Source organism: Accipiter gentilis, chromosome 7 (genome assembly GCF_929443795.1).
Source record: "Accipiter gentilis chromosome 7, bAccGen1.1, whole genome shotgun sequence".
NCBI classification, from domain to species: domain Eukaryota; kingdom Metazoa; phylum Chordata; class Aves; order Accipitriformes; family Accipitridae; genus Astur; species Astur gentilis.
The window spans coordinates 44,652,739-44,667,904 of record NC_064886.1 but is presented as its reverse complement, the minus strand read 5'-3'; the positions used below and the strand labels follow the sequence as shown (position 1 = coordinate 44,667,904).

At 43.9% G+C, this 15,166-nt stretch overlaps 2 protein-coding genes across 3 annotated transcripts; one reads left to right on the top strand and one right to left on the bottom strand.

Annotated features, from left to right (window-relative positions):
• Nucleotides 1–86: 86 nt before the first annotated feature.
• Nucleotides 87–11,633, bottom strand: KARS1 (lysyl-tRNA synthetase 1). 2 transcript variants are annotated; one of them, XM_049804784.1, is made up of 14 exons: nucleotides 11,544–11,633; nucleotides 10,658–10,808; nucleotides 10,276–10,441; nucleotides 9,775–9,868; nucleotides 9,319–9,505; nucleotides 9,019–9,144; nucleotides 5,073–5,192; nucleotides 4,669–4,831; nucleotides 4,398–4,571; nucleotides 3,586–3,671; nucleotides 2,828–2,913; nucleotides 2,369–2,495; nucleotides 542–685; nucleotides 87–218 (listed from the first exon to the last, which is right to left on the bottom strand). In XM_049804784.1, the coding sequence occupies exons 1-14, from the start codon at nucleotides 11,603–11,605 to the stop codon at nucleotides 132–134; spliced, it is 1,773 nt and encodes a 590-aa protein (XP_049660741.1). In that variant the 5' UTR covers nucleotides 11,606–11,633; the 3' UTR covers nucleotides 87–131. The 2 variants fall into 2 exon arrangements, with proteins under 2 accessions (XP_049660741.1, XP_049660740.1); XM_049804783.1 differs by lacking the exon at nucleotides 11,544–11,633 and adding an exon at nucleotides 11,315–11,494.
• On the top strand, nucleotides 11,563–14,670 carry TERF2IP (TERF2 interacting protein). The gene is made up of 3 exons (XM_049804809.1): nucleotides 11,563–12,167; nucleotides 12,293–12,369; nucleotides 12,996–14,670. Exons 1-3 carry the CDS (start codon nucleotides 11,663–11,665, stop codon nucleotides 13,437–13,439), a joined length of 1,026 nt encoding a protein of 341 aa, XP_049660766.1. The 5' UTR covers nucleotides 11,563–11,662; the 3' UTR covers nucleotides 13,440–14,670.
• Nucleotides 14,671–15,166: the final 496 nt, after the last annotated feature.

Below are 15,166 nucleotides of genomic sequence, written 5' to 3'. Positions count from 1 at the left end.
CGCACGCGCAGCTGCTCTCCCCGCGCGCGAAGCCCGCCGGGAGCGGCAGCTCCTGCGCAGGCGCAGACAGAGACACAGAGACGGGCGCCAGAGCGCGCTGCCTTTATTCACGGTCCGCGCAGCCGCGGACTTCAGACAGAAGTGCCTTCCGCAGGCGGGTCGGGCTGTGCCTCCTTCTTGTTGTCTTCCGGCTTCATGGCAGGGAAAAGCAGCACCTCCTGCGAAAAGGGACACGGTCAGCGGGTGCCGGGGCCGCCCCGCCGCCGCCCCCCGCCCCGGCCTGGGGAGCAAGGCCCCGGGGGCAAATCTCGCCAGAGCGGCCCTTGGCCCGGCTGCCTGTGGCGGCCTGGGTGGCACGCTGCGCTGCGCGCTCCGCAGCAACTTCCGAGCAAGTGCACCAAAGGAGAGCTTTTCTGAGGTAGAATTCTTAAAGACCCTCAGGTGGCTACACTGCGTGTTAGAGAGATGGTCCATTTGGCAGCATCTCGTTCCCTGTTGTCTGACAAAGCCAGCAGTAGACGCTGCCATTTCTCACACTTACCTTGATATTGTTGGAATCTGTAAGGAACATGGTGAAGCGATCAATCCCCATGCCCCAGCCAGCTGTAGGAGGAAGGCCATACTCCAGTGCAGTGCAGAAGTTTTCATCAATAAACATGGCTTCATCGTCACCAGCAGCTTTTGCCTAAATGAGAAAATCAGTAGTAAAAGGTGGGTTGCACAGAGCTAGATAGTACCGCTTCCTCTAACCCCTACCAAAAAGGAGGAATATTGCTATTTGTAACAGTCATGTAACTGATGAAACCAAAGGCCTGTACAGCTGTGTAAGCGAGTAACAGATGAAGGAATCTCAGCACCTGGAGAACTGTGGAAGTCACTTGTACAGGTGTTTACAAAATACCTCTAGGCTCAGTTCCTGTCTGATCTGCAAGTTCCTTTCTAGGCAAAGGCCCAGGCCCTTCACTTCAGTAAAAGCTATCTCCAGGGCCATATGGCAGCAGATGACAGTGGAATAAATTGCTTTCAAAGGCTTCTCAAGTTCCTTATTGCTGGCAACACCCCTCCCCCCCCTTTAATGCTTGCAGAAACAACTATAAAGCACAACTGTTTGAGTCATCAGTAGTTGCTCTGTGAAATGAAGTTTAGGAATTGCTTTTTTCCCCTCAAGTAGAAAGATCTGCACCAAGATGGAAACTAATGCATCTGACCCTGACAGCCTCCAAGCACCATAAGTCATAATAATAAAAACAGACTAGCCAACCCTCTCAAATTTAGAAAATGCCAGGTGTAAGTGTTGAAACAACAACAAACATTTTTGCTCACACAGTTTCAAGGAAGACTTTGCAAAAGACTGTTAGAGGAAACTTTTCTGCCCGAGTCCTAAATCCTGAAATGTGAACTGCCATCTTCATCTCAGTCTCCACCTTAACATTAAATTTTCAGACAAATTTTCATTCAACACATATAATCATGTATCTGCAAAGTCTGGCTATAATCATGAGAGACAACTAGACCAATCATATATACAACAGGTGTAAGTCAAAAAGGTAATGTCAAGGTAAAAGACATCTGTAATAATATTCATTCTGACTGAACATTTTGAAATTTACTATCAAGTAAGTTAGTTAACGTAAGTCTTATCTTCCTGGTTTTGACAACTATGTAATCCTTTCAGGCACTGTGAAGCCATTAAAAAGAGTAGGAAGAACAGGAACTCTGTTTCTGCAGACAGCATCATCTGCCCTCAATCACATGTGGGCATGCATGCATTCATGGATGTGTATACCTAATCAATAACAGAATCAGCTTCAGTTACTCCCTTCTGAGGCTTATACAGAGAAAGCCAGTATTACAAATTTGCAGGCCTAATAATTTCCATTCTGCAGCAATATTCTGTGAGCCAATTTAAAATAGTAATAATTCAGTTCAGGAAATGAGCCATTCAAACTCTTACCGGACATAAAAATTTATTTAAGAACCTAGAAGTATAATATTGTATGACTACATAAATGCTTAATTGGGGAAACATAACTTTCAACCTAACAAGACAGAGAAAACGCTTTGCACATTTTCTTTTTTTCAGGTTAGTACTTCAGGTACAGTAAAAGGGAAGATATTCCAAAACAAAGCGGCACTACTGAGAAACTAATCAACAGTAGTGTTTGCACTTGTTTACCTTAGAGAGCAAGGTTTCTTTAAAAGGAATTAAGTTTCAATGACAGGCTTTCACTTGAGTGAGAAACACTTGCTCAAAGTAGTAACAACCCTTTTCAGCAGTAGAGACTAACAACAGATTTGCAATAGACATAGGAAATACTCTTCGCTTACATGCCTATATCATTGATTCACTATCAGCAGGACGCCATACCTTGGCCTGATCCTCAAAAAGTTGCCGCTGCCGGAAAGGATCGTTAAGTTCTGTGTACGCATTGCACACTTCCTTCTTCATTACAAAGAGTTCGAAGCGTTCTGTCAGTCCCCGATGAGAGCGATGCCTATGTGAAGAAGACAAAAAACAACGATACCTTAAAATAAACATCTTTACAGAAGCAAAGAGCACATACATTACTTCAGGATTGCCCATGCTTAGCTGTATCAGCTGTCAAAACTTCAAACTACTAAGCATCAGCACAAGCACATGGGTCTCACAGCTCAGGAACCAATGACTATCTTGGCTGGTGTCAGAATTCACTAACTAGTATACAACATCAAAATCTCTGTTTTCACATATGTGACTCTTTTTTTTTCTTACTTTTCTGTTTTTTTGTTTTAATAAAGAGGAGAGGGTTTAAAAGAGTTACATACTAAATGTGTCTCATACTCTTACCATTTGGCTAGAGGACTCATGATCTGTGGGTGATCACAGATGAATGTAGGGTTGATACAAGTGACTTCCAGGAATTCACCAACTAACTGGGAAAACAAAAGCAAAACAATTATGTAGAGTACAGTATCACCTTCCTAGCACTGCCTTTGCCAAACATCCTACGTCCCTCTCTTCACTACTGAAGAAGGTACCATTAAAGTGAAAAGTTTCCCAGATCACGGTCATGTCTTCATTAACAGAGAGTGTGTGTCCTAGTTGAATAAGAAAAATGACATGGCAAAAACTCTATAAAAAATAGCACCATAATTCAATTTGGATATTACAACAAAGGCCAATAGGAAAAGCAGTAGAAAAACAGCTGTCAGGCAATATTTTGGGTACAAAGGAAAAGACTTAATACAGTTGATAGAAGAACTATTTGGTAAGCCTACCAGTTTGGTAAGGTACGTACAGATGCACAGATCTCACAGACAAAACTGATGTAAGATAAAGCAGATCTGTTTAAGCACAAGAGACCAGTTATCAAACCAAAATCCTCCAGCGCTCACATTAAGCAGGCATCAGTTAACTATGTCTTAGTGTAGACAAGTAACACAAAGTAAGATTTTGACACAGCAAGTTTTCTCACTGTGATACAGAAATAGCTGAATTCAGAGTGTTTTCCCAGATGCAGCTAAACTTCTGCTCTGAAGAGACTTCTGTTGATACAGATAGATCCTCAAAGGCATTAGGATTATAAAAACACCACCTTTACTTACTCTGTCAAGAAGCCTGGCTGTTGTCCTGGGAGGTGGACACTCAATATTCCTCTCTGCACAAAGGTCATCAAAGAACTTGCGAGTTTCTGAAATTGTTGTAGACAAAAATTAGAAAAGTCACCCAGGCAACCACATTTTCTTTCTTTCTGTATCCTTCAATGTGTCTTATAAATAACTCTAAGATCTTAATGGTATATGCCATGGAAAACATGAGCTTAAATGTCAATCTACAAAAACAGTGTTCGTTTGTAAACGGCTTACACTAAAATGTAAGTTATTTTATATTTCAGAAACTTGACAACAGTTAAGCACAACCCCACATGACTGCTGGACATTTGGGGGGCGGATTTAAGAAAAAATAAATCACCAAAAAGCGTATGAACTTTTTGCCTTATAGCTTTGGATTCCAGGAATAAAATAGCACCTACACACATTTTGAAGAAAGCCCAAAATAATCATACTCCTAACCTATGATCACAGGCATGGAGACTTAACTGCACAAAAGACAGAAGAAATAAAAAGCTGGGTCTCTTCAACAGATGAAGAACTCCCCAGATCATGCCTCTTGAGTATACGGCATCACGTATACTCAACAAAAGAAGAGGCAAAAGAGTCAGATCCTGCCAAAGACTGCAAGGACTTGAAGGCTTCTTTCTGGACTCTTACTTAGCAGCCAAAACCAGAGAAAAGCAATCCCATGTGTTAGCACCACCTCAAAAAAGCAGCTGACAGACTGCAGGCTGAGAACTTGAGACCTTCCGCTCCCTTTCTGTTAAGGACTAATTATAGGACATTCACACTCAGCATCTCACCTTCAGTTTCGAAACACTCAGCTGATGGAAATTTCACTCCTAGGACCTTCTCCAGATCATACACCATGCTAATTCGCTGGAAGGGAGGGGTAAAATCTATCTCATAGGCCTGTCCGTCTTGACCATCTGGATGGTAAGTGATCTTGTAACTTCCAGTAATATGCTTCACCATCCCTACAAAAGGAACCCAAAGTTTAGAAGAAGAGTATGCCACAAAATGCAATTCTTCCAGAGATTCTTAGTCTTTTTTAATTAATATTGCATACGTCACCTGAAAGCAACTTCTCTGTAATTTCCATCAAGTCATGGTAGTCTGCATAAGCCATATAGAATTCACAAGTTGTGAACTCAGGGTTGTGAGTCAAATCAATTCCTTCATTCCGGAACTGGCGCCCAATTTCATATACTCTGTCCATGCCCCCAACCACCAACATCTAAACAAAAGGAAATTATAGTAAACACACCAACTTTTTCAAAAGAACTAAAGAGAGTTCAAACACACACAACTGCCATGCGACCGTACAAATCTCATTCAAGGTACATTTTGTTTCCTCCAATCCAATGACTCCACCTTCCTTCAAGAATAATCCTCGGTTTAGCTACATTTACCTTCTTAGAATAAAATCACAACAGTCTGGACAATATAGGCTTAGCCATGAGGGGCTTGTATTTTACCTTATGGTAAAGCTCTGGAGCAATTCTCATATATAAATTCATATCCAGTTCATTGTGGTATGTGATAAAAGGTTTTGCCACAGCTCCACCTGGAATTATATTCATCATAGGAGTTTCAATCTGTAAAATAATAATAACAACAACAAAAAAATTAATTTAACAATGGCATAAATGGCATAAATATTTCCAGGCTCCTACATCAATATCCTTTGTCTAATCTGTCTCCACAGCTAGCTTTGATGAAACAGCTCTGTATTTCGTTTATTGTCTGACATACCAGTATATGAAAACAATTCTGAACTAAAGAGCACTTCTCCCACGCGGTCAGTAAAGACAAATTACTTAAAATTATTTGTTGCTATCAAGAATCATTCATATTTACTATAAACGTGAACCTGCTGGCAACCGGGCTGTGGCATTATCACAAAATCATCTCTCTATATTGCAGAAAATGAAGTTCAACAAGGCCAAGTGCAAGCTCCTGCACATGGGTCAATTCCCAGCATCAGTACAGCCTGGAGGATGAATGGGTTGAGAGCAATCCTGCAAGGAAGGACCTGGGGGTACTGGTGCGTGAAAAAAGGGACACAAGGTGGCAGTGTGCACTTGCAGCCCAGAAAGCCAGCGTATCCTGGGGCGCATCAGAAGCAGCATGGCCAGTGGGTGGAAGGAGGGGATTCTCCCCCTCTACTCCATTCTTGTGAGGCCCCACCTGGAGCACTGCATCTAGATCTGGGGTCTCCAGTACAAGAAAGAGGTGGACCTGTGTCCTGGTTTTGGCTGGGATAGTTAATTGTCTTCCTAGTAGCTGTTATAGTGTTATGTTTTAGATTTAGTACGAGAATAATGTTGATAACACACTGATGTTTTCAGTTGTTGCTAAGTAGTGTTAATATACTAAATCAATGATTTTTCAGCTTCTCATTCCCAGCCAGCAAGAAGGCTGGAGGGGCACAAGAAGTTGGGAGGGGACACAGCCACAACAGCTGACCCAAAGTGGCCAACAGGGTATTCTATATCATGTGATGTCACGTCCAGTATATAAAAGGGGGGGAGCTGGTCTGGGGGGCAGATTGCTGCTCAGGAACCAACTGGGCATCGGTCAGTGAGTGGTGAGCAATTGCATTGTGCATCACTTGTTTTGTATATTCCAATTCTTTTATTATTATTGTAATTTTATTACTGTTGTGATTTTCTTCCTTTCTGTCCTATTAAACTGTTCTTATCGCAACCCACAAGTTTTACTTTCCCCCCCCCCTAAAGTGAGTGCATGGCTGCGTGGTGCTTAGTTGCTGGCTGGAGTTAAAACATGACAACCTGTGAGAGCAGGTCCAGAGGAAGGCCACACAAATGGTCAGGTAGCTGGAACAACTCTCCTATGAAGAAAGGCTGAGAGAGTTCAGTCTGGAGAAGGCTCTGGGAAGACCTTCATGAAGCCTTTCAACATATAAAGGGGGCTTATAAGAAAGGCACAGAGAGACTTTTTACCAAGGCCTGTAGTGACAGGACAAGGGGCAACGGTTTTAAACTGAAAGAGGGCACATTTAGATTGGACATAAGGAAGAAATGTTTTACAATGAGGGTGGTGAGACACTGGAACAGGTTGCTCGGAGAAGCTGTGGGTGCCCCATCCCTGGAAGTGTTCAAGGTCAGGGTGGATGGGGCTTTGAGCAACCTGGTATAACAAAAGATGGCCCTGCCCATGGCAGGGGAGTTAGACTAGATGATTTTTAAAGGTCCTTTCCAACCCAAACCATTCTGTGATTCTACAATACAATCCACTTGGGTAAGAGAGCAAGCTGCTTCATAAAACTTATGAGACAGAGCAGCCTTCCTCAGTATCTTCTCCATATCATTGCTTACACTGTAAATTCTTTAGGATAGTCTCTGTAGCAAAGCTGTAAAGCAGTAATCCTGAAAGAAATTAAATGCCATTGATACTGCAAATTTTGAAAAAAACTAAACAATTTTAATAATATTGCTTTGGGCGGGGGGGGGGATTACATTTGGAGCATTGAAAAATATTTGGTGGTGAGAATGGCTGGGAACATCTGGATACATGGAAACATTCACTTCAGATAAAAAGCTGTTACTGGTCTTCTGTATGTATGGGGAATCCTAGAGTCCAATTGAATTAATTTCTGAAGAGATATACCATTTCAAGGAGAAAAAAAGAATTAAATCAATCTACTGCAGGCTTCAGTGAACTAATTTAGTTCAAATCATTACAAATTTTCTTTCACAGAAGCTGCATTTTCTTAGATGTTTAGAAGGTGACCACTTATGCTTCAAGCAATATACACTATCAACTGTGTGAGAAACAGACTTCAGTTCAATGTCTCTCGACATTGGAAAGAGAAAGTAGCTGCAAATGATGGAAAAACAGAGTAGCAGAACAATTTACAACTCAAAACTTGGTCCCCTACACAGACAGCTAGTGAAAGTGGCCAAACAATTTTCTAATTGATTCTGCGGGATATGCCACATTTAAACTACTGTGCTTAGAAATCAGCTTGGCTTTCATGTTAACACAAAGAATTTCAGTATGCCTGTCCATATGCTCACATCTTAGCATCAAGAATTAATACCGTGTTACTGACCCAGAAGCCTGAAAACAGCTATTTTCACAACAGAATTTCACAATTCACAACAGAACTACTTATAGCTACACAGAAGGGGAACGCTTCTACAAAATAGAATGAGACTCAGGGTTCCTGTGAAAGAACAAAGCTCCGGGCAAAAATAGGTAAGTCAATGTGTGATAAAGAGAGAACAAGGATGCAGCTAGAACTTAAAGAAGGGGAGAAACTGTGTAGGCTATGAATTAGTATAGCTCCCTAAACAAGTATTTAATGGCATTCTGCAAACAGATCTACACTATAAAACAAGCTGAGCTGCAGAAAATAGAAAGCAGCCAGCATCCCAGACAGTACTGAATCGGAAATAAAGCTTAATTGATCACGAGTGAAGTAAGAAGCCCTGACAATTAGCTGAAGAGCATGCTACAATACCGAAGTCATTTTGACTAATTTTTCTCAAAATTAACTAGTATCTGTCCATGGCATGACACTACACTGTGCCATATGGAAGTACCGGTATGATCAAGCACTGCCCAATTCATGTACTCCCAGACTACACTATTGTATAGTAGGCCATTCCCTGACTTGCCTAATATTATTCCCAACATTCTCACCAAGCCTAAGTAACTTACCCCATTATTCCAACAAGTCAAAACTTCATATAAATTGAGAAGGACTCTTAGGGTCCTTTTCAATTAAGTTATCAGAACAGTCAAATCTGTAAGTATTAGACTAAGAATTATTTGGAGACAAAAAAAAAAACAAATCAAAGAAAGACATTAAAGCCATTACACATATGACAGATGACACTGCACAGGTTCAGATTCCCACTGCTCTCAAAAAACTCCCACTGGCAGCTTTTGCAGATTCAATTGATAAACACTTGTAAATAAACTACACTAAGTTCTAATCTTTTTGCTAACTGTAAAGTACAACCAAGAATTCAGATGCAACGATAGCAGAGCTAGTATTTTCTCATATGCTACTCCACAACAGACCTTAACACGAAACCAATTTTACTTACAGGAAGTAAAACCTGCATTTACCTCCAGAGGCAAAACACCATTTCAGAGATGTTATTTCTACCTTAATTTACTGAAATAAGGAACGGACAGCAGTAGTTTGAAGTACTACGTTGATAAAAGATTCCCGAGTCATAACCTCACCAACTGAGGAATAGTCTTAACTTTAAAAAGAGAGGAAAGATGGCTCCCATCATATTAAACTGATTAAACACATTGTGCCGAAGTAATTATTCTCACTTCTGTAAAAACTTTGCATATGAGCCTGAACATATATACAACCTTGAAGCTGAGAAGGTCTAAACACATTCAGCATGCAGAGGCAAATAAACACTGAAGCCTTACCTCAAGGAAGCCCAACTCATCTAGAAAGCTCCGAATAAATGTAATGATCTTTGCACGGGTTATAAATTTCTGCCTCACATAATCATTAAGAATTAAATCCAAGTATCTCTGACGATACCTAGTTTCCTGTAAAGAACAAATATCTTTAGAACAAGCTAGACAAAATGTGCTGCCAAAGGTAAAAATACCAGAACAAAACTAATGTTCCTTTGTTGACTGATACCGTCAGCAGATATAAAAGGTCATCCATTCAGACCTATCTGTCAAATTACCTCCAAGAGTGACAGGTATGACAAGTACCTTATCCTTGAGGCCAAAGTGAAGATGAGGCAACATGTGCAGGCATGGAGACAACAGAGTTATTTCATAAGGAATAATACTCAGTTCCCCTTTCTTTGTTTTCCCAGGATTCCCCTCTACACCAATAATGTCCCCACGACGTAGCTTGTTGTTAACACGGAAATACTCTTCCTCAGATTTGTAGAGCCTGTAATTATAAAGCCAATGTAAGGTTTGTTTAAAATTCAAGGTTCCAAACTGTCCTGCAAGTATCTCCCCAGACCAAATCCTTTAAAAAAAGGGTTCTTCTAGAACGGAAGCCAAACACAACATCCTAAACAAAACATTACCTGGCTGCCTAAGCCAACCCATAGACGAATAGCCTAAGGAGATAAAGCAATAGAATGCCCAGATACCCATCTCTAGGCCCCAGAATGCAGTTCAGTTTAAAATGCTATTGGGAATACCTCCACTTACCTGGAATTTGCCATGACCTGCAACTTGACTCCTTCACCACGAAGATCATAGAAAATCAGCTTCCCTCCAGAGGCACGCTTTGCATGGATTCGACCTAAATATCAAAGTATGCAGGACATCAGAGTCCCTAGCAGAAAGGATACAGGGGCAAAAGCCACAGTATTATCACTTGGACAAAAGACCGTCAGCTCTGAACTGATCACTAACTGTGAAAGAGAAGCACTTAAGTCTCAAAATAAATACCAGTGCACAAAAGAACATATGAACTTCGGGTCCTGGAGCCCATATTGCAACCTGATCTTGTAGCTGTAAGGGATGTTGCATAGATCCACTCAGTCTGAAAGCACATGTCCTGAACAGTCTAACACTGCTACAGACTTCAAGACCGAGTAACAGGGCATCAGCAAAATTTGAAAAGAGACCACCCCATCACTCAAAGCAGCTAAGACTTGGCTTAGCAAAGCAACAGACCATCTTCCTGTATCCCAGATAAGCCTTTACCTGCTACTCTCACTGTAATGTCTGTCAGGTGATCTCCTGGCTGCAGGTGACTGTACTTCTCTATAAAGTCTGAGAGAGAGAGATCTACATGGAACTTGTGGGGATAGGGATCTTCATTGGTGCCCTTCAGCTGCTGGACTGCGTGGCTACGGATCTTGTAGTATTGCTGTCACCAGAAACAAACAAAACCAAACGATTTTGTTAGAAACTGGAAATGTTTTACAGGTTGTAAATTAACATACAGCTGCCCTTATGTAGGAATACGCAGGTCTCTCCCCTTTTAACCATTTAGTTCCCCTTGAATTAAAAAAAAAAAAAAATCCAATGTAAATCAGTAACATTTATTCTCAGAACAGTAATAAGCATGAGGCCAGATGCTCACATTTGGATCCAAGCTTTCCTCATCAGCACCAATGTTATTCTCAGAGTCAGAAGCCAAGGAAGGCTTATTTGAATGCTTTTCACTTTGATCTTTCTGCTTTGCCTCTTTTTCAGCTATTTTTCTCTCAGCTTTTAACCGTCTCTTCAGCTCACTGCAAAAGAGAAGGAAATCAGAAACAGCAAGTACTCTGATACTCCTACGGGGAAACACCTGGCAGGACTCTGCTGAAAGCTTACTGTACAAATAACCCTGTCATTTCTTTTACTCTGCTCAAAAGTCAAAACAATCCTTAAGCATGTTCAAGCGTTTTCTTTGAACTCTTTAGTTCACCTCCCATGAGATACAAAAACTCAGAGAAAGTTAAAACTTGATTAAACAGTCCATAAACAGACCTTGAAGATGCCTGCCCACGTGCCCAAGGACCCTCTGCGGGCCATTTAATGCATAAAAGCCTAGCAACCTCACGTAGCATATAAGCGAAATAAGGCGAACTCTCCACTGAAAAAAGTCAGGCACTACTTCAGGTTCCCGAAGCCGCCTTCGCGGTCCGGGCCCCCGCGGCCCACGGGCGCCGCGCCTCCTCCCGCGGCTCCCGACCCCGCCGGCCGGGACTTCATGAGGAAAGAGGCGGGCCCAGCCAGGCCGCATAGCACCGACCTGCTTCGGTCATGAAGTGCCCGGCGCCATCGGAGCGCGGGCGTGGCCCTCCAGGCCCAGCCGCGGAGCCGCGCAGCGGCGGGGCCCAACATGGCGCGCTCCGACGGATCGCCTGGCGGAGACACACACCGGGTCAGCCGGACACTCGCCTCGCCTCGCCTCGCCTCGCCGCCCCGGCTCGGCTCGGCTCGGCCCGGCTCCGCCTGCCCGCCCGCCCGTCCTCCCTCACTTTTTGCTGAGGCGCGACTCGGTCTCCGCCGCCTCGCACGCACGCTCCGCCGCTGCCGCCATCTTCCCGGCTCCAGCCGGCCCTTCCGGCGCCCCCGCGCCTGCGCGGCCGGCGCGGCGATGGCGGAACGCGGGGGCGCGGCGGCGGCGCGCTCGCGGTCCCTGTTCTTGTGGGACGACGGTAGCCCGATGCGGTTCTACGTGCGGCCCGGTCTGGCCAAGCTGCGCTTGGCGCCCCTGGTGCTGGCGGGTGGCGGCCGGCTGTGCCGCGTGCAGGAGCCGGGAGCCGTGCTGCTGGCGCAGCCCGGCGAGGCGGCGCCCGGCGGGGCTGTCTCCACTGAGTACGTGACGGAGTGCGTGGAGCGCAACCAGCGCCTGCCGCTGGAGCCCTTCCGGCTGCCCGCCGCGCCACCCGCCGCCTCGCCGCCCGCCGCCTCGCCGCGCGGCCGCCTCGCCTTCACGGAAGCGGAGGACGCGGCGCTGCTGCGGGCGGTGCGCGGGCGGTGCGAGGCGCGGGCGAGAGGCCGGGCACTCTGGAAAGAGCTGGAGCGAGCCGGCCTGACGCGGCACAGCTGGCAGGCCATGCGCGACCGCTACCTGCGGCGCTTGCGGCCGCTGCTCGGGGGTGAGCTGGGGGCGGCTTGGCGGCGGGGGGGGCGGCCGGGGCGAGGGGAGGCTGACGGGCGCGGCGGCGGCCGTGGCCCTGGGCCGCGCTGCACCCCAGCAGTCGATGCCCGCTTGTTCCCGCAGAGCCCCAGCGGACGGAGGAGCCCGCGCAGAGCACGGGTCTTTTCGAGGCAGCTAATCGGGAGTTCGAAACCACGGAGGTAAGCGTCCAGGACCGGCACCGGGAGCAGCGCTGTTGCCGCAGCTGCTTCTGCACGCCGCAGTGCCGCTGAGAGCTAGCTGCGCGGAGCGGCCCTTCCTGGTTGTCACGAAATGGCAGAAGAGTAACTTATAATTAATTTCTCAACGGGCTTTGCACCATGACAGTCCTTATGGTATGGCTAAGCGGGAGCTTCGTGTGAGCCGTGAAACACGTGGCTCGTGATGAACGGTGCCCTGCTGCGGCATGTCTTCTTAGTTTGATTCCCTGCCCGAGTTCACTTGAGGAAGTTGATGTGGCAGTGTTGTCGTGTTAAAAGCTGTATTGGCAAACGGAACTCATCCTTTCACCTGAGGTGTAAAATGTTCCTGCAGTTGCATTAACGCTTACTTTTGGCTTTTAGGCTTAGTTTTTTCAAATTCTCCCTTATATTTCACGCTTTTCTGTGATCCTGTGTATCCTTGTTAACACATACGGCTTTACTTCAGTCACTGAATTTTACTATGCATAGTAATTTCCCAGTTTTTTATATACTTTAGAGGCACAGTGGAAGGTGTTTGGGTAGCAGTGATAAAAGAAGCTTGCCAGAAAATACCATGTCTAATCAATGACTCCTCTTTCTTTTAGTCAGGAAGTGACACTTCGGACATTTCAGAAGAACTTTCTACAAAAGATGGAGAGGGAAGGTCGCCAGGAGAAACAGCATCTGGTTTGAAAACTGGACCAGAGGACTCTGCTCTCCCTGACACTCAATTGGAAAGGGAAGAAAGACCAACAAGCACTTGCTCTTCTTCCAGTGTGGTGGGAGAGGTAGTAAAAACTATGCAGTACTTCATGGAGAAGTTCAGCATGGACCTGTTCACTGTTACACAGGCCTTTCTGAAAAACACTGGGGAAGTAGAGGCTACTTTATACTTTCTGCAGACAGGGCAGCGCTTGGATGGGTACCCTGTATGGAGCAGAGAGGATGACTTGGAATTGCAAAAAGATGACGAACGTGTCAGAAATAAATTGATAGCAAAATTTGGAGCTGAAAATGTAGCAAAGCGTGTAGCATTTAGGAAAAGTTAGACAGCCAAGCAGAGGGAAATGGCTAATCTAGGACTGTGGCAGGAACTTAAAAAACCAAAGTCATTTCAGAAATGCAAATGTGATGGAAAATTTGATGCAACATTCCGAAGTTTCAGAAATGCTTTAAAATAATTTTTTTATAAAAGTCCTATTTTGTATTTGATTTTTATTTGCAATACTGAGTACATTAAACAGTTAAAGTAGAAAATGGTGAAGATAAAGGTTGAATACAGTATCAAGTTTTCACTAAAAATTTCCTTTAAAGTGTGTATCTACTATATAAACCAGCTGACAGTCCTACCTGTACATTGCTGCACGCAAAGGATTTTGAATAGGGTTGGAACCAAAATCTGACAGAATCACATTAAATGCTCTAACCTGTAATGAATGCATTATTAGTGCACAATAGCAGCCTATTCTCTGTCGTCTGTCTTACTTCACACTGTTTGAATGATTATTTAATAACCTGCTTTGCCAGTTGTTGTCATTACCTTGTTGTTGCTAGTGAACCTTGATTAGCAGCAGACATTTGGACATTATAACAATGAAAATATAACAGTTCAAGAAGACGGATCAAGAACATTCATGCCACAAGATGAGGCACTTGGTCTCACACATGAATGCTGAGATGTCTCAGAGTGGCCATGTGTACTGGGAAAGGCCAAAACAGGTCACTGTGACACTATAATATTCAATTTCATGTTAGAGAGATCTGTCAGTTAAAACCTCAGGCTGGTAGACAGTGATCTCAATTTTTATTACCACTTCCAGTACATGTTTTCCAGTGCTAATATTGCAGGGTTTGTTTAATAACATTAACTTTACCATCTTGCTTCATGATTTCAAAAACAATGACTCACTCTGCCCCAGCTTGCATCTTTAGAGATTGAAGAGTCACAGCTGCTTTAATCCTGGCAAAGTAACACTTGTACCAGACCATATAGTCTAGGTGGAAAAAGTAGACCAGCTTTCAGGGCCACGTGCAATAGTTGACATAGGAGATACGAGTTAAGAAAGAGTGCTCAGAGTTTATTTAGGTATCTATTGCCTAAGTCATGTTTGAGAGAGAGAGAACACCATTGCTAGTATACAGTCACAATCTGAAAAACTCAGTACTTTCAGCCTGAAATTGTACTCTGGTCACTACTTTAATATTATTTTACATCAGTCCTGTAAATCTGGAATTCATTCATTTGGTGAAATAAAATGGGCTAGTAAAAGCAAAGACTGATTTTTTAAAATTTTTTTCTTAGAATTCTATTTTGGGGGTTTTGGTTATTGCACTGTGGCACTTAGAAAAATTAAGGTGAATTAGGAAATTGCCGATTTTAAGCCAAATTCAAGTTATATTGAAAGTCAGCAATAACCTCATATAATGAGATTGCTACTTCAGAAAAACGCTGTCCTGAAACACCGATTGATTATTTGGAGAGTTAACCAATGTAACCAAATAAATGCTAAAACTCTGTTTTAGACTATGCAGTGTTTCACTGGACAGGTCATTCCTGCTGAAAAAGTGAGAATTACTTGGTACATTCGTGCTGCTCAGACTGGTTACTTGAGACTTGTGGTGAAGACCAGGCAAGCACTTAACGAGAGAGTGCAAGACAACATGGCAAATAAAGTAGTAAGTAGAAACTTTGCCAGCTGGATTTGAAATCCAAGGACTACTGATGACCAGGTTCAAGAACAGGAGACCCATCACCTCCTGCAGCCAAAAATGTCTG